Here is a 26,612-nt window from a genome sequence, read left to right on the forward strand (position 1 = left end):
AGACAGTGTCTTTCCTGGCTTTGATTAATAAAGAAGCAGTATTTTAGTGGACAGAGGCCCGGAATTAACGTCTGGAGACCTAGGGCCAAGAAACAGCTCTGCCACTGGAGAGCTTGGACAAGCCAAGTGTGGCTGAGAGCCAGTTTCCTCTTCATCCTAGGATATTAAATCTGGAAGGACCTTAGGATTAACCCCTGCCTACCTATCTTCAAAGGTTCTGAGAAGCAAAAATGTTGGTAAAAACTGCAGATTAATGGAATTGCTGTTCAAGTACAAAGTGACATTGTTACCACTTAGTATTTGCTCAGAGAGAAAGTTTTGGGGTGGTAAAAGTGAGGAAATGTCCTTATTCAGCCCTTTAATGAGGGGAGTTTGCATTGTGAAAATTAACCACGAGACCAAGGCCCCAGAGCATGGTTTGTAACACAAAATGAAAATAACATGGAGGCAAGCCAGGGAGATGATGCAGAACGATTAAGTGAGAAATTGGATGCTACTCCATTTGGGGGCAGGCGTTCTGTTGATTTTTGTCCATATATCAGGGTGCCCACGCTCCCAGAACACACCCCCTCCCCCACCTCAACCTCTCCTACTCTCACAGGGACATTTAGACTTACAAAGGTTCTTACTTTTGTAATAATGGACCTGCCTATGACCTCATGTGCCTAGTTAACATACATATGCTCATGTCGTAATCTATACCTACAGTTGAAATTCTCATAGAGTCTTGGCACCCAATTCCTAAAACCTTTATAGCAATAAACAAAAAAAGTGCACTTAATTTTATAAGAACTGCCTTGTACCCTGGGACCACCCCCTGTGCCGGCCCTCTCCCTGCCACCGCACCCTGTGGCTCTTCCCTGTAAGGCAGCACTGAGGCTCTGGGTTGAGCCCACTTGGGTTCCACAATCCCAACTCGGCTCTGACTGCACCCATGGCCTTCTTCTGGCACGACGTTTTTCTGAGTCTCAAATGACAAGAAACTTGCATGAAGGTGTGGGGACAGAGATAGCTGTGAGGAGCCTATAATGGTAGACTAGACCCTGGACCCTTGTCAGTCCTACCTAGTTTGCGGCCTCAACCCCAACAGGTTGCTACACTTGGAGTCCAAATTTCAGAGTTGGAGTGGACCCAACGCATATCAGCTTTTCAGGGCACCACATTCATCATGTCACCTGTCCAATCCCAAACCTCCCAGGCCCAATGCCCATCCCATCACACCCTCCCCACCAGGCAGCCAGGCCATCCTCCTGCCCACGAGTACATTCATGCCATGTTGGTCCGCTCTCTGGATGTTCTCCCATCAAAGACAGGTAAGACCCCCTGTCACCCCCACAGACTTTACTGGGAGCTGTGGGCATGCAGGCTCCCACTCCCAGAAAACAGGGCGCTTGGCATAGGGGGTTTGGTGGCACAAAGAGACCTTCTGTCTGGAGAAAATCTTCCTTGTTGGTTTCTGTATTAAAGCGTGCTTGTGAATGGGAATAACTTGGGAGGGCTGAAGGCTGCATATGAGACATTGTTTCCCAAGTTAGCAGATCCGCAGTTCCCAGTACCTGCTGCCTGGGCGTGTGGGGAGCCCTATTCTCACACCTTCCCCCAGCCCATCTCATGAGAGGGTGGAGCTGCCGGAGCCCAGACAGTTCTGCATTGCGGCTCTGGGCTCTGCTGAGACAAAGAGAGCGATTGCCACCTATTGACAGACATGCCACCTGCAAAGAAGAGTGCTGCTGTAACTAGTGGCTTCCCCTGTTCCTCTCAAACTGCAGCCATTGGCGGGGGGGGGGGGGGGTGTTCCCATCCGGTCAGCTGTCGTGCTCCCATTATTAATCGTTCCAGTGTAAATGGTAAAGGGGAAAAAGCAGGGGCAAGATGGCATCTCAGTGGGAAAACTGACTGAAAGTAAAGCGCACAGTATAATTATAGCCACTTTCAGTTGTGTGGCAGGTACCCTGCTGCAGGCAACATATCTCATTTCATTCTCAAACAATCCAATAAGGGATTTGTGTGCCTGTTTTATACATGAGGAGACTGAGGTTTCATAGAGAATACCTTGCCTATGACTTTGGCAAGTAAATTGCAGAAGTGTGACCTGGGGAATTGAAATCTAAACTTCGAACCCACTCTTAACCACTTTCTCCAAACATTTGCTAATTATGCAAATCACATCCCTCTCATAATGCTAATGTTTGGAGGGCCTTTCCTTAACCTTGAATCATCTGGATATAAAAATAAATTAAAAAATTAAAAATAAATCAAATAGGAAAGAACTGTGTTCCCTTAGAATGGGTAGATTCCTAGATCTGCCACTTTACAGTTATTCAACCTCTAAGGCTCAGTTCCCTCATCTGTGAAAGGAGATGGTAATGATGTCTAACTAAGGGAGTTGTTGTAGAGCTTGAGTAAGAATGTATAATGAAAATCATTTGTCCTGTGCCAGGTTACAGATGGGAGCTTAATGATCTACTGTCAAAAAATCTGGGTTGGCATTCTAAACTCCTCTAATTTTTTTTAACTTTTTATTTTAAAATAATTTTAAACTTTTACAGGACAGTTACAGAAGTAATACAAACCCCGTACAGAAAACTCCAGCCTACCCCTGCTACCTCCCAGACACCCAGATCCACCAATTTTAATATTTTGTCTCATTTGCCATATCATTCTATCTGTATCTGTCTATCTTTTTCCATCCATCCATCTATCTATCTGTCTATTTGCCAATCCATTTTCTGAACACTTGCTAGCTCCTCTAATTTTTCACTTTGGGACCTTGGGCCAAACCTTTTGATCTTCAGTTTCCTTATCTGTAAAGTGGGGTTAATAATAATAGACATGTTCTTACAGGGTTGTCTGTACAGTACAATGAAATCATAACGCTTTGTAAATTTTAATTGTACTACTCACATATTAGTTTTAACTATTTCTTTAAATGGATTTTTGAGAATTGTTTCTGAAAATGATTTGGGTTGAATTCAACATATAAATATGAAGCTTCTTTTGTTAATGCTCACTAAAAACAGCGACACAAGATAAAAGTAGACTGTAAATGCCACAGGCTACTCTGCAGGAAGCTCTATGAGACAGTTACACTGATAACCCTTCTCACTGACAGCCTCCTTTATAATTTATAACATATTTCCAAATATTTCATCTTAATGAGGTAGATCTAGGATTTACCTTTATTTTACAGGTGAAAAAACTGAGGCTTGGAAGAATTTAAATGACTAGTTCTGGTCAGAGAGCTAGTAAATAGTAAAGGCTTGTGGCACCAGGGGCAGCAGGCTGGTATGCCTCACAGTGTAGACATTTGACCAAACACTTACGCAGTTGTGTGTTTGTGATTTCGTGTGACATACCCACAAAGAGCCGTCCTTTCTGGAGAAAATTTTCTTCCTCGTTTATTTCTGTATTTGTCTTAGAGTGCTGTTTGGTGGAGGGAAGGAGAAAGGTAATCCTATCACACTGTCACACTGATCAGTAATAGCCTTTTCCTCTTCCATTTTAGCCTTGTTTTACATTTGCCAGGCACAGTTTCCACAAGAGGGCCCTGCCTGGAGAGTTTGCTTGATTTTTTTATCTCCACTCCCTGTTTAGGAAAACAACAGCTCTCTAGTCCCCCAGCCTTCTGGGAATTACTTCCTTTTTCTTTTCCCTGCCTGCAAGCTTTACTGAATCCTCCTTAGCAACATCCAAAACAAGAATTGGTTTAGTAACAGCATGTGAGCCAATGAAATGTAAGCCTGGGGCTCTGTTCTCGACCAATAGGAGCCCTGCATGACAGGCAAGATGGCTTATTTGAGAAAATAATAACCTGGAGTTCCCAGAGCAGCCTCCAGGTGGCAGCAGACCAACTATTGGACACAGGTCCTCAGCGGTCAAACATCTACTTTGTTTTTGCTTTTCCGAGCTAATCCTGGACATAAAACGCTTACTGATTGCAAAAAGTTTACCGTTACAAGCTTTGTGGGTATGAGTTCTGTGTGATATAGTAGACATGGTCTGGATGGGGGAATCTTAGGCTCCATCCCTGCCTTTACCACAAGTCCACGATGTCCTCACAGCCCCTGCCATCTTTGTTCGTTTTGTCACAGCAAATGATAACCCCAGGGCTTGGGCTTGGACGCCTTCAGTGACTGCCTGCCCAGTGGCAGGCTGGAGAAGTCACATTCTCCATCGTTAATCACCATTACTGCTGGACTGAGTGACAAATGAGGCAGGATTGGCTTTTGTCACCAGTTAATATGATGGAATGACTAAGTCTCCTACAGATAGAAGCTCAGAAACATTCAGACCAAGATGTTCTGTGCCTAGCCAGTTCACACATCAGAACAGGAATTCCTGTCCAGCATGTGGTTTGAGGATTGTTCTGCTCTCCAGTGGGTGGTCAGCTTTCTTTGTCTTAAAGCCAGAGGCAGACATGGAGAGGTGGCTGAGTAGCACACGCAGTGAATAACAGCATATTTCCGATGGTTTAGCCATCATCCTTCTGTTGCCCTTTGAGATGAGGGTACCTTGCACACCACTCAGTGAAGTTTTGATCCTTCGGCTACCCATATTTCTTTCAGATGCTTCCATTACTGCCCAGCCTACCCTTGCTCATCCTTTAAGAAACAGTCAAGGCATCTTATCTTCAGAAAGTCTCATCTGGTCCTCACCCTTCTTTCTAGCTCCTTGATGGTCCTGTTGTTTCACTTCCATATTGTTTCCTTAGTGGCTCTTTGTGAGTTTCCTCTGAGAGTCATTGAGCTTCTTGTGGACAGAGATTATGTCTTTATATCCCTAACCTTTAGTGAAATGTTGGCATATAATAGGCGCTTACTAAATGTTAGTAGAAGAAAGGAAGGAAGCCAGTGAGAAAGGAGCTCTTGCTCTTAAAGAAACAGTCTCAGTGACTCAGAGCTACTTGGGCCTGGTCTAGAACAGTGCTGGAGAGTGTGGTACCAGTGACTGGGGAAAACCTCTCAACCACCATGAACCACGATTCCAGGCCACACTCAGAGCCAGGAAGGGAAAAATCACCACTACTGGCTCATCCATGATGGACTCATGTCAGTAATATGGTTTCCTTTATGATTTTGTGTTTCAGGAAGAGCTAAGGAGCAAATCCAAGATCTGTGCCAATGTGTTTTGTGGAGCCGGCCGGGAGTGTGCAGTCACAGAGAAGGGAGAACCTACCTGCCTCTGCATTGAGGTAAGCTCTGAGCTCAAGGACGGGCAGTGGCAAAGGCTACTTATGGCCGCCTTGCTGGAGCTGTCAGTCCGCAAGGTAGTGCCAACTATTTTATCATCTTTGTAAAAGCACAAGTACCCCGAATGTGTGCTTCCCCCAGCCCCTACCTATAAAATCAACCAAGAGACACATGGAATTTTTATCCCCGGGCTTGAAAGTCAGATGTGAATGCGAGGATTTTTTTTTGCTTTCATAAAAAACATTTTGCAAGATATTTTTAATTATGGAATTAATGGTTGCTTAGCAAAAGTAGAAGGATACAGATATTTCTATAAAGATAAAATAATTACTCTTTGTCCATAACCCTCCAATCCCATTAGTCTGAAGTAGCTAGTGTGAAATAGTTTGGTGTATATTGTAATAAATGCTTTTTTTCTCTATGCTAATAGAAACATATAGGGTTTCCCTCTATTTTATACAAAAAATGAGATCACAGGAAGATATATAGGTAATGTGTAACTTACATTTTTTTCACTCATTAATATGTCATGGATAACCCACCCCGTCAGTACATATAGTTCTAACTCATTTTTTAGCAGTTGCGTAATATTTAGCAAAATAAAAGAACCTTATTTATTCAGCCATTTTCCTACAGATGGACATTAGGTTGTTTCATGGTTATTTTTCTACCACTGCAAACCTCACCCTTATGTGAATATCCTTACATGCTGCTACCTTTATTTTTGTAGGATTGATTGTCACAGATGGGCTGGCCAGGTCAAAGGATATGCATACTTTTTAAAAATAGCAGAATGCAGGTTTTGCAGGTTTGTTTGTTTTTTTAATGAAGCTTAAAAAAGCAAAGTGAGCTGTTAAGAAATACCCTATTTGCCTCTTTTGTAGGCAGGATTCTGATAGGCTCGTAAGTGAACCTGGATATATGCCTACCCCTTTTCCCTCCTGTAAAACCAACCTATGACCTAGAAACACATCTCTCTTTTTGTAAATCATTATTCTCAACCAGGTTAAGGATCCTGGTCCAATGCCGCAGAAAGACAGCTTCTCACCCAGAACCCTGAGAACCAGGTCCTGCTGGCAGGACCCCACTAGAGGTGTACCTGGCCACTGTGTGGTGGCTTACGCCTGGTCTTGGGGTCTAGAGACCTGACATTTAGTTTTAGCTCGACTTCAAACTAGTTGTGTGATATTGAGCAAATCTTTTAACAGGTGCTCAATAATAAATGTTGGTTAAATGAGTAAAAGTTTGTCTTCCTAGGCTTTAGTATTCTCATCTATAAATTGGAGAGGTTGGGCTAGAAAACCCTTCCATTTCCAATGTTCTATGTTTCTTTTTACCGAATCTGCTCTTTTTTCTGTCAGTCCCTGAGATGAACTTACTTCCTCCATGCCCTTTTAGAAACCACAAAAGTCTAAAGAAGCTAAGTCTGCCTGTGACTTTGGCACTTTAAATAGCCATGGCAGAACTTAGTTGCCAAATGAACTTTATCCCATTTCCTTGTCCCTAATGAGTCTTTGCTCTACTTTACAAAGATCCAAACACCTCATCCCCACCCCCCACCCCAAGCTTCACAATAGGAGTTGTAAAATTAGGAGGAAAATAAGGTGGACCCAAAATGCTAAACAAAGCCTGAGAGCAAAGGACCAAAGATCCCTATAATTAGGTCCCAGGACTCGGGGAGAGAGGGAGAGGGAGAGAGAGAGAGAGAATGGTGTAGAAGGCTGTGTGTGTGTTTGCCAGCCTTTCAGTCTCTACACTGCCAGCTCTCAGCTCTTGCTGTCTTGTGTCGTAGAATGTTAGAATTTTAAGGGATGTTAGATCATCTCAAGACTTTTAAACCCAATGTGGCAAAGTAGTAGACAGTCCACATCCTGACTCCTGAATATCCCCGCTACTGATTTGTTGAGATTAGGAAGTTACATTTCTTCATGGAGCAGAAGAGATGATCCTGTACCAGGATGGGCACAGTGGGCCATGGGGGGCCAGGGGACTATGGGGTGGGGTCCATCACCAATGGCCAGAGCTGAGGCTCCCTGTTCCCTGGTGGGAACAGAGGCTTTATCTCTGCTGGTGAAGAGTTCCATCTCAGGTGGCTCTGTATATGTCCCTGTGTTTTGGCATCTATATCTGCATGAACATCCCTTGGTGGGTCTCTTTCAGCAATGCAAACCTCACAAGAGGCCTGTATGTGGCAGCAATGGCAAGACCTACCTCAACCACTGTGAGCTGCATCGTGATGCCTGCCTCACTGGATCTAAAATCCAGGTCAATTACGATGGACACTGCAAAGGTAAGGCGTGCTTTCATCACTGCATTGCAGCCCGAGCCACGGGGAGCCAAGGAGCAGAAGAGGGCAGCCCGGCCTTCTGAAGTCCTTTCCACCCTGACCACAGCTGCCCAAAGCCATGGAGACCACCTGGCTGCTTGAAAATGCATCCTCTTGGCGCCCGTGAGCATACTAGGTTTGCCCTCATGGCACAGGCTTCTGCCCAGGGATCCCAAAAGTCAGACCTCTGGGGACTTTCCAGAACTGTCTGCAACAGGATAATAGATAAGGGGACCACATCAATAATAAGGAAGTCCATATATGAATTTTGTACCTTTTAAGAAAACATGTAAGTTTCATTTCTCATATTTTTTTGTTTGTTTTAATTTGGGCACCTCTGAGCACTTGGTCGTGTTACGTGTCTATTTTGCACTCAAACCGCAACCATTAGCCTAAGAGGGAAGGGGTCCCACGTCTCCTCTGCCCCCTGAGCTTGTTGCTAATTAGATATAAGGCCACTTCCATGCACCAGCCCTGCCCAGCCCCTCTCAGCCTTGAACTTCCCTGGAGAAACAAGAAACTGTTTCCCAGTCATTGGTCTCCATTCGGTTTCCCTGTCCATAATGATTCTCTACATGATTTCACAAAATCCCAGTGACAACCCCGCCCCCCACTCCTCAGCTTAAAAATGTCAGACAAATCAGGAAGTTAAAGATCCCCCATACTGAAGCCCTAGAAGATGAGACCAGCTCAAGACAAAATGATCAAAAAGTTACAAATGGGGCAGTTTTAATCCTAATGATTTACAGACATTTTCTTTTTTCTTAACTTTGTTTACATATTTTCTCCTTTTGTTTTCCAGAGAAGAAGCCCATAAGTCCATCTGCCAGCCCAGGTGAGTGCCTATTTTTTGTAACAGATTGCACCTAAGGGAGAAAATTCTTTTCATGATGGGAAGTTTGCATTCCTCAATCCCTCCCAGAGCTCAGAGGATCTTTTGTGTGTCAGAACTTCTCTGTTCAGAAAAGCTGCAAAACTACCTTGTTTTATGTATGTGCTGCCAATTGAAGCAGCTGCTTGGGTCAGAATGTTGGCTGTGTTTTCCATTTCTGCTAAGTAGCGACTGAACTGCAAGGACAGGAAGGCCTGCAAGACATGTCACAGATCCAGAAGAATCAGAAAGCACAACCCCGTATGAACCGGAGATTGTTTCTGAAGGGAGATCATTGGAGGTGCCAGTGAGATTCCTTCTATGACTTTCTATTAATAAAAATGTAAATGCTGTAATGGTTTATAGTGACAGACCCCCTTGTATTTTTTCCTTAGATCCTCACCACAGCCTTGTGAGGTAGGTCTTACTCAATTACCTTAGAGATGAGGAAATTGAGATTCATAGAGGTTATATGAATTTCTGCAAATCACAAAGTAAGGAAGGGGTAGAGTGGGAAAGGGTGCCCAGATTTTTCTTCTCCTGGCCCTGTTCCCTTTTCACACAGGTCAACATATGTTGTTTCCGGGAACTCCTTTCTGCCAAGGCTTTCTGTTCTCTACTTCTCCATCCACTTGACTCGCAGGCCCAGCCTTTGTTTTCAGTGTGGCTTGTAGCAGCTCTCCAGAGCAGAGCTTAAACATGGCCCTTCTTTGGCCTAATTTTCTCTTGTTTATAATAAAGGATGATGCAGATGGTGTAAAATTTTAAGTGGAAGAAAGGTTTGCTAGACCCAGTTGGTGAAAGAGGAAAAAACTATATATAGAAATGCAGAAATCCGGTGGCATAAAGAGTTGTAATAGTCTCATTTAGACATGTATATTATTTCAGCTCATGTTTGAGCCAAAAAAAGCTGTTCCATTGATGGATTGATTTTTTCTTCTCCAGTTTCCTTAAGTTAATGAAAATAACCTTTATTTTTCTCACCTGGGTAACATAATTTCTCAGTTTCAATCTTTATAAATTTTATAGAGATGTGAGCTTGAATCCTAGGTTAGACCTGTTCCATTTGTGTACCCTGGGCTGGGTTTGTTTTCTAACTGTGTAAAATGTGTGTGATAGTTTTATCTCCCTGGAGTGCAATGAATGGTTAAAGAGATCCTTGAAGTAGAGGCTCAGTGACATGGGGAGCCTCCTCTCATCACTCCGCTGACCTCCCTTCACTCTCCTTCAGTCGTTTGCTATCAGTCCAACCGTGATGAACTCCGACGTCGGATCATCCAGTGGCTAGAAGCCGAAATCATTCCGGATGGCTGGTTCTCTAAAGGCAGCAACTACAGTGAAATCCTTGATAAGTACTTCAAGGTAATTCACAATTGGGGGTCAAAACTGTTCAACCCCAAAGAAAGGAAGACTTTCTCCTCCCATTCCTTGATCATATCTTCCCAGGCCACAAGGAAATACAAACTGCTTAGAGTCCCCTGAATATTTCCTGATCATGGATTATCCCATGAAGCTATGATAGTTGCCTGCTGACCAGTTTGATCATTTGAATCCCTGGGGTCTAACTACATGTGAGCTGCCTTTGGGCAGTTAAAGCCATAAAGGCTGCTGATACAAAATACCTTCTAGTTTCACCCACACCCAGGCCCTTTCAGCTCCTTCCCATCCAGTTTGACATTTCTCTGAGTCGTCAAGTTCATCTGCATGGTCTGCAGGGTTCTCCTTTATCAGAGTCAAGTCAATGGCCTGGCATTTAACTGGACCAGAGATTCTTTGTGAACCTAGTTATTGCTGCTTCCCATCATACTTTGGTTGACTAGAACAAATGATTCCAATTGGGGCAGGAGAGAAGCAGCCTTCAAAAAAGGAAGATGGATGAAATAGTATCTAGCAACTTGGTTGGAAAGGGCCACTGTGGCATGGAGATCTTTCAGGGAGCTTAAGACAGTTGTTAGAAGAAGTGGTTAAGGGCTATCTGCCAGCCGATTGGCAAGAACACAAACACACACATCTGTACGTTGTGCGCAGAGATAAGCACACCCCATGCAGGAGCCAGGCATGAATACATCACAAATATTCCCACCCTACACGGAGACATCACAAAGACACACATACTCAGATACCCACATGCCCACATAAACACAGAAGCGCCCTTCACTTACAGACACAGATCTCGGAGTAGATGACCTCAGATTTCCATCCTTAGACAAACACTTTCTCCACACTCTCAGTGCCTGAGGTCCTGGGGCTTAGCTAGCCAGGAGCAGCTGCAGACACATAAGAGGCGTCTGGCCAGCTCTGAGACCACCAGCTGTGGTCAACATCAGTGTAGTCTGTGGACTCCTCTTTCTAATTCATTTGATTATGGACCCAATAGGTGGAGAAACACTGGGCTAGGTTGAAATAGATATTTAGTCACTTAAGACTTCATTTGTGTCATTGTTTTTAGGTAGCGCTTTCTCTCCTCTATAGCAGAAAGTGTATCTCTGCATTCCAAATTTGAAATCATACCTGCATGAGAAAACTCAGCCCTTCTGAGAGCCTTTGGGCAGGGGGTGGGGATGGAGTGGTTCCTTTTCCGCAGAAAATCATATCATATTGCCCAGCTGGGAGAGTCAGACAGGAACAGAGAGTAACATAAAGAAAAGTTTTCAGAAGCTGAGGAAATATCCCCTGCAGCTCCTGTCATAAGCAGCAGCTTTGTCATGGTGACCATGGCAGGGGAGCTGGAGTTCAGCCATGCTGTCAGAGGGGCCCTGAGATCTCAGAACCATTTCTAGTGGCCTTTGGTGCCCTTTGGGTGGCAACTTGCCTCTGGTATCACTGACACCAGCTGTTAGCTTTGATTCCCAGGTATCTGAGCCCTCAACAATCTTCCCCACTGCAGTAGCTCACTCTCATAGGCTTCCATCTGGAAACTGCAAGTCCCCTTGAGAAAGTGGCTTTTCTCTAGGGCATTCTCACTTCAAAGTAGGAAAACTTATCATGACTGACAAAACACAAAGCTTGCTCTTCTCAGACACCCTGGCAGTGTCTTCCAGAAGAACATAGGAAAGTTTCACCCTCTACCCTTTAATGATGATCATAGGCTCGTATGGTCTGTCTTCTAAGGAAGACTCTTTCCCACCATGTGAAGCAGCTGCCTATTGGTGAGAGATTTGATGTATCAAAGAAATGTTTCTGGATCAGTGAGTTGCTCTCTGGCCCAACTGTCATTTCCTTAAATCAAAATTAGTAGAAAAGCAGAATCTAATCAGAATTTGGATAAGGCCAAAATATGACTTTCACCTCAACTGATGATTTGTTCACTATTTCTTAGATGCAAGTATAACAGAGTAAAGAAGGGAAGACCCCAGGAAGAAAGAGCCTTTCGTGGCCATGTCAGACACACACCATGTAACTCCTGGTGCCAGGGCTAAAACTTGGAACCAGATTTATCTCCCTTATCTTGGCATCATGTCCCGTTTCCTCAGCTGCTTTGCATGAATGGAGCCCAGCCTGGCTCAGACCATTTCTTCTGAACACCCTCCAAACACACAATGATAAGACCCAGCAGGAGTCTCATAACATCTTCCTACCTTTCCGCAGCCCTACAATGTCATACAAGAGAAGTGTCACTACCTCAAATGCAGAACTGGGAAGTAGAGACTTGCAGAGCCACTGTGCCTTTGTACACTTTTGGCTGTACAGAGGCCGAGTGAATTCATAGACCATGATCAGAACCCCACAGGCAGGTCTGGCATTCCAGGCGGTTTCTGGGGCAAGTACCCAATCTCTCTGCTCTTATACAGTCTACATACAGATCTGGTCTTGGGAGGCCCAGTTGAGCCCTTATTTTGTTCAGTAATTCATCAGTTATGAGAATGCAGGCAGGGTGAGACCTTCCCTTTCCAGGATTTTTCGTCCCATTGAATTTGAAGTGTGTGCACAGAGCACTGCCATGGGCTTTGAAGAGATGCCTGGGTTGTAGTTGCATAATACCAGGTTCCAGGTGCTCATTTGTGTGCTCTGAACTAGGCGTGCAGATATCACTGGACTCCCTCTCCCCATGCAGACTCTGTCATCAGGCCCCAGTGATGCTGGGGTCTGTGAGGGTGCTCTGGGCTGCCTGGCATGAGGAACGTTTGGACTCCACAAAGTCCTGTGCTATTAAGAATGGCATCTGGCCGGGCTTCTTTAATCAGTTACTCCCTATTAACCAATACCTCACAAGGTGACAATTAGGGAGGTTTCTTTAGGTGAACGTATAGCAAATAGAGAACATCTGACACCTAGATATACTGCTACTCTCTTAATCGTTCCAACAGCGTTTTCCTTGCTAAATTCTTTCCCCATCCTGTCTCATACTGCTATGAGACCTGTTCCTAGGAATTAGGACAAGAATGATAAATGAGTACTCAACAAGGACCTCTGTACTTGTTTTATAAATGCCTGTCATTATACGTGCCATGGGAAAATGTACGCCCTTAGAGTGGGATACAGGTGAGATGTGACAGTCAGAAAGGAGAGTCAACAGCTAATCTTTTCCTTCTAACTGGAAATCTGGACAGGATTTTCCTCCAGAATAATCCTTTGTCCATCTTGGGATCCACTTTGAAATTGACATAAGATGTTGCTCATTCCCCAGAGCAGCAGTATGAGACAGGCTAGGGAAAGAATTTAGCAACGAAAATGTTGTTGGAACGATTAAGAGAGTAGCAGTATCCAACGTGAAATTTGATCAAAGCCTTGAAATTAACACCCTCCTTTGTAGATGGGAGCTGGGCACCTTGAATGGTCCTAGATAGCAAAGGCCTGGGTTTAGCATCTTGCCAAAGAGGGAACAGAGCCAAGCTCACTACCTCCTTGCCTCATGCTCATAGGGTGCAGTTCAGCCAACCAGGACAGCCTGCATAGCATAATCTTAGGACTGTGCACATATCTGCAGTGGGGCCCACAGCACAGGGCAGAGTGGTGGGGGGCATTGTGCTACTTCCACCCTCAATACAGTAGAAGGGTCTTTGCCTAGGGCTTCCTGATGTGTGTGGTAGGGGCCATCTGTGTCAAAGAGAAGCACTGAGAGCAAGGCAGGGAGGCAGGAAGTGAAGCAGCAAGAAGTGGCCCTGTGATTCCTGAAGTGAGCTCGTTGTTTCTGAGGAGCTTGTTAGCACATCCTGGTCTCTACCATGAAGATTCAGATTTATAGCTTGCAAATTTAGACTCTGCTGTTACATGTCATCAGAGTTTGAGAACATGGTGTGGTCGCTGCTCTGAATCCAGGAGTGAAGTTGAGGATGTTGGCAGGACCCTGTCAGAGATGAAGCCACAGACTGCTCACGCACCCCAGGCTTCTTGGGCAGTTTGGGCCTCTGAGGTTCCAGCTTTCCTCCTGAGCAGGATCTGAGTTTGAAAAGGCCATGATGTTCTCTCCCCAGGCACTCACTCTCACTCTGTCATCACAGCACCTTCTCTAGATGCCCCAGGGATTTGAGCCTTTGTTGCTTTGGTTCTCTCAGGCCAGGCAAGGGAAAGCTTGGGACCTGACAAGTGTAAGATGAACCAGAGGTGGATCAAGCCAAGGCAGGGGAGTGATGGAACTGGGTCTCTACAAAACTTTCTTGAAAGTTCTCTTCATCCTTTTTCTAGAACTTTGATAACGGTGACGCTCGCTTGGACTCCAGTGAATTCCTGAAATTCGTGGAGCAGAATGAAACTGCCATCAACATCACCACCTATGCAGACAAGGAGAACAACAAGCTGCTCAGGTGAGTGGAGTCCGGGGATCAAGAGGTGATCCACAAGGGGAAGGCTGATAGGAGAGGGGGTGTGAACCCCTCTTCTCTGTAAAAGAGCTACCAGTGCCAATGTGAAGTAAAAGGCATAATAAGTATTCTGCTGTCCTGTTCTATTCACACTACAAACTAGTATATTGAACATCAGTATCTAATTAAATAAATAGTGTTTTTGGCCAAAACTCTAAAAAACAAAAAGAATGAGATTTTAAAATAAATTATCAAGGTCATAAGAGTGCAAAGTTAAATTAGTTTCTTGGTGTTGCAGGTGATGTTTTAGAGTTGATTTCTGAAGGAATTTGTTCTAGTTTTCTAGTTGCCAGAATGCAATATACCAGAAATGGAACAGCTTTTAAAAAGGGGAATTTTCTAAGGCTGAGAAAATGTCCAATTAAAACAAGTCTATGGAAATGTCCAATCTAACGCATCCAGGGAAAGATACCTTCATTCAGGAAGGCCAGTGACATTCAGCATTACTCTTTCAACTGGAAAGGCACTTGGCGAACATGGCAGCAGTCTCCAGCTTTCTCTCCTGGCTTCCTGCTTCATCAAACTCCCCAGGAGGTGTTTTCCTTCTTCAGCTCCATGCTGGCTGATGGACTCTCTGCTTTGTGATTCTGCAGCATTCTCTGCTCTCAGAATTTCATGGCTTTCTCTCTTGTTCTCCAACTTTTTCCAAAGTGCTTCTTCTTTTAAAAGATTCCAGTAAAGCCAATTAAGACCCACCTGGAACGGGTGGAGACACATCTCCACCTAATCAGGCTTAAAACCCACACTGAGTGAGTCATATCTCCATGAAGCTAATTAAAATTTCCAATATGCAGTACTGAATAGGGATTAGAAGGAACGGCTGCCTTTATAAAGTGAAATTAGGATTAAAACATGAATTTTCTAGGGTACATAAATCCTTTCAAACAAGCACAGAATTGCATTAATATGTATCTTTAACTATAGGTCTAAAATAGCTTTAATTCTACTTTTTAAGATGCTATTTCATATTGAGAGCCCTAATTGTTACAAATATGTAACAATATCTTTTCTGGCATTATTCTAGAGTGAATGATAATAAAAATTAACCCCGTAAGAAACTCCTGATGTGGTTCCAGTACATTGATAAGAATTAAAAATAGGAAGAGCACCTCTTTTGTTCCAGAGAGGTATAAAGCACAAAACCCACCTTCTAGAAGGATTGTTTTTTGCAGTCCATGATGTAAGTATCAGATCTGCAAATCCTTCCTAGTTTGATAACCAAAAGTATTTTTTTTACGATTGCAACATTTGATCCTAATAGCATCCCAGTGAAGAAGGGCTTTCTGTCCTCATTTTACAGATGAGGAAACAGGCTCAGAAAGGTTCAATAACTAGCTCAAGGCCATATGGGTGGTAAGTCCTGGAAGCCAAGCTCATATCCAGGCCAAGGCAGCAGGGATGAAACTGGGAGATCCTAGTACCTGAGAGATCTCTTTTGTCCCCTTTCTAGAATGGTGATAATGGTGATTCTTGCTTGGACTCTATATTCCTTCTAATTCCATGTTCCTTTTTATATCATCTCTTTGTATCTCTTCTATTTTAGTTTTCCTAGTTTTGTTGACTTGACGTTTATACAATGGAGACAGTCAGTTGCTAGTGGAAGCTGTACAGGTAACGAACAGTTGTCATTCAAGGTGAATAAAACCACTCAGGAGATGTTAGTTGTCTTGGGAGGAGCATTTGAACATTTGGGTGATCCAGTATCCAAAATAACAAAATAAAGGTTGGATACCTACAGTGCTCATGATGGTAATGGTGGTGGGAGGTCAGTGTAGAGAGAAACTTTCTCAGTTAACAGCTACTTTCTTGACCTTCTCTCAAGACTTCCAGTGTACATGACAGCAAGTGCATCCTGATGCTTAAATCCTTTGCCTCAGAAGTAGAGCCAAGGTCTTGCTGACACATTTCTCTGGTCTCTCATTTCAGAGGACTCTGTATCGATGCTCTCATTGAACTGTCTGATGAAAATGCTGATTGGAAACTCAGCTTCCAAGAGTTCCTGAAGTGCCTCAACCCATCTTTCAACCCTCCAGAGAAGAGTATGGTTCCCTCACCTTAACATAAGAAATAGGGATTTGTAGAGTATGGGGGCATTAGGCATGCGGTGAGAGAGAGGATGGGTGGAGCTCTCCAGCACTTGCTGAGAAAATCCATTTCACGACTCTATACTGGGTCCCAGCCCCTCATCCTCCTCTGAGGTTAGGACCCATAACTCTTTGGGTTGATGGTAAGATGTGCTCAGATACAGTGTCTCTGAGGGACAGACAGATTTTGTCTGGAAAAAGGGTAAGGTTCACAGGCTCACAAAGACCCCCTGTTCCACCCTCACACCCAAACTGATGCCCCTTGTTTCTGTCCCCAACAGAGTGTGCCCTGGAGGATGAGACATATGCGGATGGAGCTGAGACTGAGGTGGACTGTAATCGCTGTGTCTGTGCCTGCGGAAACTGGGTCTGCACAGCCATGACCTGTGACGGTGAGCTGTGCCTCAGGCAGAGAAAAGAACAGCACAGAGAGAACGTCCTTTATGAAATCACCACGAGAGAAATCCGGGCTAGGAAGATGGAGAAGAGTGCAGTAGCTGGGAAAAAGGATGTGGGGAGCAAGTCACAGACACAAACTTGCAATGTCAGAGCTCCCAGTGACCAGCTGGAGGCCAAAGCATTTATCCCCGATGCATTAAGTTCAAAACTTACTCCAGAAGCTTGACATGAGAAAGACCAGGTCCCAGGGCAAGAGAGAATATTGATATGAGATTGGAAGAATAATAATAATAATAAATGAAAGCAAACACTTTAGTGCAGACTCTGGATCAGGCACTTTTCTAAGCACTTTCCATATTAATCCACATAATCCTTATGACGTCTTAGGAAATAATATATATAAAAGTCACAAGCAATTGGAAGTAAAGTGACTTTTTCTTACCATACCCAGCAGAAAAAGGAAAAATATTCTTAGACCCTCTTTGAACTAACAATTGGGTATTCTAGTCCTTAAAAAGGAAAGAAAGTTGAGATAGTTGGGACATGGACAGGGTGGGTCATGGAAATAGTGGTGTCAGAGGGGATTTGAGGCCAGTGGAGAGTCTGAGGATATGTTGGAACATTAGGGTCTCAGGTCCTGGGGCTACAGCAATGACAGAGATTGGGAGGGATGCTTAAATCAAAGACGAGCCCCAGTAAAGAACCAGAGACCATTCAGATTAGAGGCAAGACAGAGAAGGGTATTGAAGCCAGGTTGAAAATGGAAAGTCATATTGGGTTTGGGGAGAAAGGACAATTGGAAGGAATCAGGCCCAAAAGTTATACAGGAGATGGGGTGAACATAAATTTCTATTTTAGAATGTCAGCTGAAGCAAGAAAGAGCAGGCTGGTATCAAGAATCGTGTTAGGAAAATGAGATAAGATGTTGTCTGGGAGGCAGGTCAAGGACCCAGAAAAGGTTCTAAGCAAGGAGCCCAGGGAACAGCACCAATACAAATGGAACTCAGCACTAACCAGGAGCTCACCAGTCTCTCACTACCTGGGAGCAAGGTTGTTCTCAGTACAGGGAGGCAGGAGGCCTGCCTCACTCAGGGTATGAGTGAGGGGACAGGAAGAGGCTGTTTAGATGTTAGAAATTCTTAGGAGTTGCTGGAGGAGGACAGTACCAAGCCAGGGAAACCAGGCCAAGCACACAGCAGCTACTGAGACCAGCAGAGAAGGTCTCAAAACAGTGGCCCAGCCTGCCTCAACCAGGAAGCATCCTATGCTCTTTCTGTTCTATCAAAGCCTGGTGTCTAACTTCCCAACACTGCCTGCAGCAGCCCTGCACACCTAACTGCTCCTGTTCTGTCTTTGTTAATGTAGCCCTCCCTTTCTAGGACACAGGCAGTTGGTATTTGGTTTATAGATAATATGGGTAGTAAGTCTTATCCATGCATCAGCCAAAAGCCAGATGATCTTCCCCATGGAAAACTGCCCACTTCCATAGTCACACAGCTTTGACTGTGGGTGTCAACAGTCCAGATGGTGGTGCCCCGGGGGCCGGATCAGGTCTTGGGGTGCAGGCCATAGATATGAGAGGAAATTAAAGAGGCAGCATTCCAAGGGATCTTCAAGTCAGTAGCTGAAAGTTAGCAGCCTGGAGTTAGATCACAAATCCAAATAGGGCATACAAGGTATATCAAGATGTGAAACCAGGTGGAGCCAGAGCTGAGGATAACTGCTGTGAGGGGTAGATTGATGCCAGTGTCAGGAAGGCATGTCCAGCGATGTTTTCTAGTGAAAAAAATTGTACTTGATAAATATACAGGTTCCTGGGTTCTATCCCCAACCTATTAATTCAAGATCTGCAAAAAAAAAAAAAAATCAGCTTGGGAGACTGTGTTTTTAAGATATATTCTAGATGACATTTTTATCGCTGTACAAGTTTGGGAAACATTGATTATCAACCTTGTCTGCACGTCAGAAGCTCCTACAGAACCTCTAAAAAATAATAGTGCCCAAGCCCTACCTCATATCAATTAAATCAGAATCTGAGAGTGGGACCTAGACAATTGTTTTAAATGTTCTCCAGGAAGTATGAAGCCCTTTAAATGGTTCACTGTTCCAGGGAATTTTCTGGGTCAGGATCTATATTTTCACTGAGTTCTTTTTTCTGCAGGGCCAACCCTGGCATGGATGTGTTGGGGGCAATTAAATGAGACACTAGGAACAGGCCAGAGGAGAGTGGTGGGTGTAGATTGTTCTGTACACAGCATGTTACCTTGGAGGAATCAGTTGCACTGGGACACTTCATGCCTTCATATTCAGAGAAATATGGGCCTTGGCAATTTCCCTTTCCTTCCACAGGAAATTGAGGGTCTAAAAGGCAGATCTTGATGGGATGCCTAATTAGCACCCCACCACTGCCACTGCTCTGACCCTTGGTTCCTTTTGCAGGAAAGAATCAGAAGGGCCTCCAGACCCAGACAGAGGAGGAGATGACCAGATACTTACAAGAACTCCAAAAGCACCAGGTGAGTGGCAGCTCCCAGGCTAGTTCAGGTATCACTGCTGCCGCCCAGGTCTTTCCACCACTGGGGTGCTGCTTGGTGCCCAAGGAGACCAAGGAGATGTGCTTTATTCAACACAATAGGTCCCAAACGATACCATCACACCATTAGTATCAGACCATGATCTAGATAGTTCCCTGATGGAGTCCTTTTGAGGTCCAGCAGGTCCCAGCAGATATAGGCTATAGCTTGAAGAGTTGCTGTGAATAATCAGCCAGGTGGTGGGCTGCAAATGAGCATGGTCTAAAGAAGTGCTAGTTTCCTGTCATGACCAGTACCTAGACCTGAAGACTGCCAGCTCCTGGCAGGCAGGCTCTGTGAATTCACCTTTGTATCCCCCATTTCATACAGGGCTGGTATGTGGTTAGCATTCAGTATGCATCAACTAGTGGATTTTGACCATAGCAGAAAGGATTTAAGTTAAATGCCAGGATGGGTAGAAAATAGCCTGGGATTGTCAACCATGTGGAACATAGAGGTTCTCCTTCCTAGGGATTTTGAGCAGATAATTAATAAGAATTCTTTCAGTTATTTGTCATTGAGAGTCTCCTTGGGGATAAGGGTCCTAGCAGAATAGTGATCCACTGAGATCTTATGCTAAGGACCTGGAGAAAATATGGAAACCCTGGACTCCTGGACTCATCTTTCCACTGACTTACCAAGTCATTTTAAGAATGGATATTGTGCCATAGATAACCTGTCTGTAGACTGAAACTAGTATTTCAAGTCTTCTCTCTGACATATAAGTTTGTAAGGAATATAATAGTCACAAGAACTGCTAAACTATTAAGATGAAAATTTTGACAGAAGTATAAATAACTATTAATAACATTTGCTCTATATTTATTGCTTACTGTTTATATGCATTTTGTCATTGGCACTGATATTATAGAAATCTGTTGTCAGACTTTTAGGCAGAAGCTCCTTGTCTTTTGCTTTTCTATATTTTAGCAGTCTTGAGTGTCCAAATGAAGACAACCCCATAAAAGGGGAAAAAATATGAATTCTTTGCTTTAACATTTAAGAATTATTTATAGTAGACAGTGGGAAGTGACTTACAATAGCTAACATTTTTAGATGTTTTTATTTTATGTGAGTTCCCTTAGAAGGAGACCCTGAGGCAAGGATTCATGAGCAAAGTTTATTTGGGAGGCAATCCCAGGAAACACCAGAAGGGGACTTGGTAAATGATCCTAAAAAGGGAAGGAAGCAGTATAGAGTGTATATTCAGGCCTGAGGGGGAAGGGAGCTGGGATATTTATTCATGAACTCCTATCAGAGCCATTAGCTGAGAGCTGCTACCAGGTAGCCAGCATTTCTGGCTAACCATCATTTGTGAGTTGAGCAGGCTCCCATGGCCAACAAAAGCCCTCAGGCAAAGAGACACAGTCCTGACAGTACCACGTCCTGCCAGCTCCCACTCAAACGTTGAAGGCCAGGGCTGAGTTGGAGCACCAACCATGTGTGCTAGAAGCCAGGCACTGTGGCGATGGGTTTTTTTTTCCTATTGTTTTCATTACGATACAATTACATATCATAAAATTCACCTTTGATGTGTGCAATTCAGTGTTTTTTTTTTAGTACATTCACGAAGTTAAGGCCACCATCACCACCCTCTAATTCCAGAACCTTTTCATTGCCCCAAGAAGATATTCCATACCCATTAGTAGTCATTCCCAGTCTTCCCTCCCCTGGCCCTTAGCAGCCACTAATCTACTTTCAGCCTGTATAGATTTGCTTATTCTTGATATCCCATATAAATAGAATCAGACAATATCTGTCTTTTTATATCTGGCTTATTTCACCCAGCATGATTTTTTCAGGGTTCATCCATTTGTAGCATGTATCAATATTCCATTCCCTTTTTTATGGGTGAATAATATTTCACTATATGGATATACCACATTTTGTTACCACTCATTGGTTGTTAGACTTTGGATTGCTTCCATTTTTGGGCTATTATAAATAATACTGCAATGAATGCTTGTATACATATATGTGGGTATATGTTTTCAGTTTCTTTGGGTATGTACCTTAAGAGTGGAGTTGTTGGGTTATATGGTGGTGTAGTTTGCTAAAGCTGCCAGAACACAATATACCAGAAATGGATCAGCTTTTATAAAGGAAATTTGTTAAGTTACAAGTTTACCGTTCTAAGGCTTTAAAAATGTCCAAAACTAAGGCATCCAGAGAAAGATACCTGACTTCAAAGAAAGGCCATCAGTGTCTGTCACATGGGAAGGCACTTGGCTGATGTCTGCTGGTCCTCGTTCCTGGTTCCATTGCTTCTAGCTCCTGATTCCAGAGGTTTCTTCTCTAAGCGTCTGTGGGCCTTCACTTAGATTCTCCAGGGCAAAACTCTGGGTTCTGGCTTGCTTAGCGTCTCATGGCACATGGCAGTGTCTCCTGGGCTCTGCATTTCCCAACATCATGTCTAGGCGTCTGCTCTCTTTGTTGGCACTCCAAGCATCTCCAAATGTCTGCATCTCTGTCAGCTCGGGGCTCTCTCCAAAATGTTTCCTCTCTTAAAGGACTCCAGGTAATTAATTAAGACCCACCTTCAATGGGCAGAGTTATACCTCCATCTAATTAAAAGGCCACACCCACAACTGGGTATATCACATCACCATGGAGACAGTCCAGTCAAAGTTTTCACCCTAAGCAATAGATAGATCTGTCCCCACAACATGGAGTAGGAAAGGAACATGGCTTTTCTGGGGTATATAAATTTCAAACTAGCACATATGGTAACTCTAGTTTTACATTTTGAGGAATTTCAGACTGTTTTCCTAAGTGGTCACACCATTTTACATTCCCACACCAGTGATGCATTGAGTCCAATATCTATACCAATATTTGTTATTGTCTGTCATTTTAATTTTAGCCATCTTAGTGGGTATAAAATAGTATCTTCTTGTGGTTTTAATTTGAGCATCTTTTCATGTGCTTATTGACCATTTGTAAATCTTTGGAGAAATGTAGGAGGTGATACTGTTATTATATATTTTATTTTCTTTTTTCTTTGTATGCTGTGTGGTAGAGGTCACATTTCATTCATTTCCATGTAAGAATATTCTCTTATTGCAGCACCAATTATTGATTGTTCTGCTTTGTTTTGTTTTGTTTTGGAGTTCATGGGCTGGGAATCAAACCCAGGTCTCCTGTATAGCAGGTGAGAATTCTACCACTAAACTACCCATGCACCCTTTTGTATTTTATAGTTGAGGACATTAACAGGACAAAAAGGTTTCACAGTATGCCCAAGATCAAGCATAAAGAGCAGTCTTGATTCAAGCTCAGGCTGTCTTCCTCCAGTCTGTTGCTCTTAGCACTTTGCTGGATTTGGCTTCTTATAGCACTTCCCCTTAGTAATATCCTTTTCTTCATCTTTAAAATGGGGATAATAATGTCTGATCTGCCTCTTTCATAGGAATTCAAATAGGACCAGCTCTTAATTTAATGCACAGCTCCTACGTGCCAAGCAGTATGCTGGCTAAGTGCAAAAAATTATAATAAGACATGCTCCTTGCCCTCAAGTTGTTCAGTCATCCATGGAGAAGACAGACAAGTAAACAGAACTGAGTTCAGCAGGATAAGCATAAATCTGTCAATGCAGTATAAAAACTCTTGGGGACTAAATGCACACAAAAATGATATTTTACTCATAATTTTTTTTCTTTTGTTTCTCAAAGGAAACAGCTGAAAAGACCAAGAGGATGAGCACCAAAGAGATCTAAGGAGAAGGCATCTGGGAGTGGTGTCTGGAAGTTGGCACCTTCTCTTCTCAGCGCTGAGTCCAGTATACACAAGTGTCTGCTACAATCGCCAAATCACCAGTATTTTGCTTGTATAGCAACGACTTTTATTTTGTTTATTTGTTTTGCAATAAAGGAATTGGGAGTGCCTGGCTAAGAGGGGAAGGGCCTTAGCCTTCATTTCTAGAAGTGCTTTGAGAGAAACTGTAAACGGTGCTCTGGGGCTAGAGGGGAGTAAGGCAACTGCATCAGGGTTGGAAAAGGAACACCAGGTGCAGACCCCTTTTGAGTTCACTGCAGCTGTAAACAGGCTGCAGGGAGTGCAGGCAATGCCAGAGAGAGACTGCCAGGCTGTCCCTGGAGGAGGGGCTGGGGAAGCTCAAAGGAGAGGAATGCCTTCCGCTTTTGGCCACTTCCCTTTGCCGTCAGTATGACAGATCTCCAGCATCTGTACCTCTCCTTATGGCCCCAGTCGCTGCCTCCATCCTGCTTGTTTCCCCGGGTCCCCTAGGCTTGGATGGAGTTTCTGGGTGGGTCCCCTCCAAATGATGCAGATACTTGTATACGCCAAGCCCTTTAGAGACCTAACCAAATATAAAAATACTTTTTACCAAAGGTGCTATTTTTCTGTAAAACACTTTCTTTTTTGGCGGGTCAACTCCATTTTCAATTATTATCATCACATTATTGTTGTGATTTTTAATATTTTATTTTCTTTACTAGAAATTAAGCTTTTGTAAAAAAATTTTTCAGTAACCCTACCATTTCAGAGATGAGAGGAATTTGGGGTTCCTCCATGTGTTATGCTCCTTGTGCAAGCATTCCCGTAACTCAGACTCCCCCATATTTGCCACATAGTAGATGCAGCCCAGGGTTTATTCCCCTGGCTTCCTTCCAGGGCGGTGGGTCACCACTGCCAGAGGAACAGGGGATGCCTCGGAAAGAAGCCAGAGGAAGAAGCATTCTTCATAAAAAACGTTTGGATCCAAAAAACTGATTTGTTTTCATTTATGCTAAAAAGTTCAGTGTTATTCCAAAAGGGCGGAGATGAGAGACTTGTGCAGCTAAGCAGGGCTCAGGATATCCTCTCTACCAATATACTAATTGATTCACCGCAAACTAGGAGGGCAGCTATGGCCCTGTCTCTTCTCATTTCTGGGCCTCAGTTTCCTTGGTGAACATGTAGGATGATCTTTAGATTTGATGAATTATAAATTCTGTGGTTCTAGTGCTTGGTCCAGAGGTTCCTGTGATTTTTCCTCTTCTCCTTAGGATAAATGAAACCTTGTTATTGTAACAAGCCAAATAGCCAAAAACAAGATGACCGCATTTGACCTTGGCCTGCATGACCCCAGCAGGTTGTGCTGTGATTTAGAGCCCTCGTGGGTAAAGTGTGGCCAGGAAGAGGGTGGGAAAGAGAACCACCCCATCTTGTCCTTATTTTTACCTTTCATGTTCAACCTATAGCTTTCGCTTTAGAGGTAAGGACAAAAAGTGATTTCGATTTCAAGACAGAAAAAGGAAAATTGTATCTTAAAACTGTGAGTTGGCAAGAAGTCAGTTGTTCCTGAGTCTTTTGACTCCTGATTATGAACCCCAATCCAACACAATGTTCAGGATGTATTTGGAATAACAAAAATGAAAAACTTAGCATATGAGCTCATGTACAAAAAACAGGGATGTTATTTAGGTTTCTCGCCACACTGGGAAACTGGTATTGCCTAAATTGGAATTCCTTCTAAACAAGTTTCCATTTTGTTTAGAAGCCTTTGTTTAGACCTCTGAGCTTTTATGTATCACACCACTTAAAATCTCTCTTCGGTGCCAACTTGTGTAGTCCGGAATGTATGTCCCTGTCCAAGTGCCTGGGAGAATTCACAGCAGCAGGCCTTAATCAAAAGATGTTTTGCAAGCTCTTAGGCACTACGGGGGAGAGGACAGGAGCACCAGTTTGTTTAAAAGGAAAAGGAAGAGTGTCTCTTCACCAATCACACTTACAACAGTGATTAACTTCCAACACGACCCCGCCCTGCAACACTGAATTCCTAAAAGCAAATCTGCATTCTTCTTGAACTCTGCTGCTTCTGCGTAAATAGGGCAGCTGTTGTCTGCACCGTAATATTACATAATCTCAGAACCATTCATGGAAAGCTGCTAAATAGCCTTGTTTGGGAAGTCTTGCACAGTGCTTCGCATGAAGCAAAAAAACAGGATTAAATTGGGTCCAGTTCCTCCAGCTCTCTAAAACCAGAGGGCTTAGGCTGCAAGCTGTCTCGGACTTTCTCTGTATGCGTGTATGGTCTTATAAACGTATTACACTGTCTGTGAAGATCCAGTGTCCTTCCCATATGTCATGACTCTGGACTTCACTGTTTTTGGAAAACAGGGCTCCTCCACCTACTAATGAGCCCATGTGGACCAAGCTCTGAACATCTTTCCTTTGCACCTATTTTTTTTAAATAGTCAAATTTCAAGAAATGATTTGAACAGGCTTCTGTCACCTATGTGTGAAATGTATTTGTATGTAGTAGACTTCCATATTGCATTTAAACTTGGTTTTGTAACTCTTGATTATTATTCTTTTTTTTTTTTTGGATACTATTGATAAATAAAGACATTAAAATAATAGTGTTATGCATTTTCTTCCCCCCAGTTAGGCCAATTAAAATTGTGGAACATTAACCCTTTACTCCATAAAAGTGGATTTGGGTTTCAGGAACCTCAAGAATGGGGCTTGAAGAATTTTTCCTTAAAAACCTTTGGACTGCAGCTGGGCTGGAAAGATAAAGGGCCATGGATGGTAGGTCTGGCCTAGAAGGTGATGAGAAGGCAGGAAGCATTCTGTATTGGGAGGAGGTTGTACTAAATGACTTTACAGGTTGTATGAGACAGCAGTGGCATCTGGTGACTGGCTGTGTGAGAAGCAAGTGACCCAGGGAGCATGGAGTCATGACCAGCAGTGGCTTTTATCTGCTATATACATACTATATTGGGAAAAACATTCCAGTGGAAAAGTGAAGGCAGGAGAAAAAAATAAGACTGTTGTGTTGGTTTGAAAGGATATATGCCCCCTGGAAAATCCATGTTTTAATCAAAATCCCGTTTCATAAAGGTAGAATAATCCCTATTCAATACTGTATGTTTGAAACTGTAATCAGATCATCTCCCTGGATGACGTGATTTAGTCAAGAGTATTTGTTAAATTGGATTAGGTGATGACATTTCTCCACCCATTTGGATGGGTCTTGATTGGTTTGTTGGAGTCCTATAAAAGAAGAAACATTTTGGAGAATGGCGATTCAGAGAGAGCACAGAATGCTGCAGCACCATGAAGCAGAGAGTCCACGAGCCAGTGACCTTTGGAGATGAAGAAGGAAAATGCCTCCCGGGGAGCTTCATGAAACAGGAAGCCAGGAGAGAAAGCTAGCAGAAGATGCCGTGTTCACCATGTGTCCTTCCAGCTGAGAGAGAAGCCCTGCCAATGGTCACCATGTGCCGTCTCACTTGAGAGAGAAACTCTGAACGTCATCGGCCTTCTTGAACCAAGGTATTCTTTCCCTGGATGCCTTAGATTGGACATTTCTATAGACTTCTTTTAATTGGGACATTTTTCTTGGCCTTAGAACTATAAACTA

General features: G+C 43.5%; 1 protein-coding gene across 2 annotated transcripts in view; it reads left to right on the forward strand.

The window, feature by feature from the left end:
- Positions 1–25,605, forward strand: part of FSTL1 (follistatin like 1) — a 65,738-nt gene extending 40,133 nt beyond the window's left edge. Inside the window, exons 1-10 of one of the 2 annotated variants that reach the window (XM_077118215.1) lie at positions 966–1,313; positions 5,087–5,191; positions 7,350–7,479; positions 8,318–8,350; positions 9,618–9,748; positions 14,012–14,130; positions 16,114–16,226; positions 16,553–16,663; positions 19,110–19,186; positions 22,915–25,605. In XM_077118215.1, coding sequence (XP_076974330.1) covers positions 1,269–1,313; positions 5,087–5,191; positions 7,350–7,479; positions 8,318–8,350; positions 9,618–9,748; positions 14,012–14,130; positions 16,114–16,226; positions 16,553–16,663; positions 19,110–19,186; positions 22,915–22,959 — 909 coding nt within the window. In that variant the 5' untranslated portion in view covers positions 966–1,268 and the 3' untranslated portion in view covers positions 22,960–25,605. Of the gene's footprint in view, positions 1–965; positions 1,314–5,086; positions 5,192–7,349; positions 7,480–8,317; positions 8,351–9,617; positions 9,749–14,011; positions 14,131–16,113; positions 16,227–16,552; positions 16,664–19,109; positions 19,187–22,914 lie in introns of those variants that run through there. The other variant, XM_077118214.1, reaches the window with a different exon arrangement.
- Positions 25,606–26,612: the final 1,007 nt, after the last annotated feature.

Source organism: Tamandua tetradactyla, chromosome 10 (genome assembly GCF_023851605.1).
Source record: "Tamandua tetradactyla isolate mTamTet1 chromosome 10, mTamTet1.pri, whole genome shotgun sequence".
NCBI lineage: Eukaryota > Metazoa > Chordata > Mammalia > Pilosa > Myrmecophagidae > Tamandua > Tamandua tetradactyla.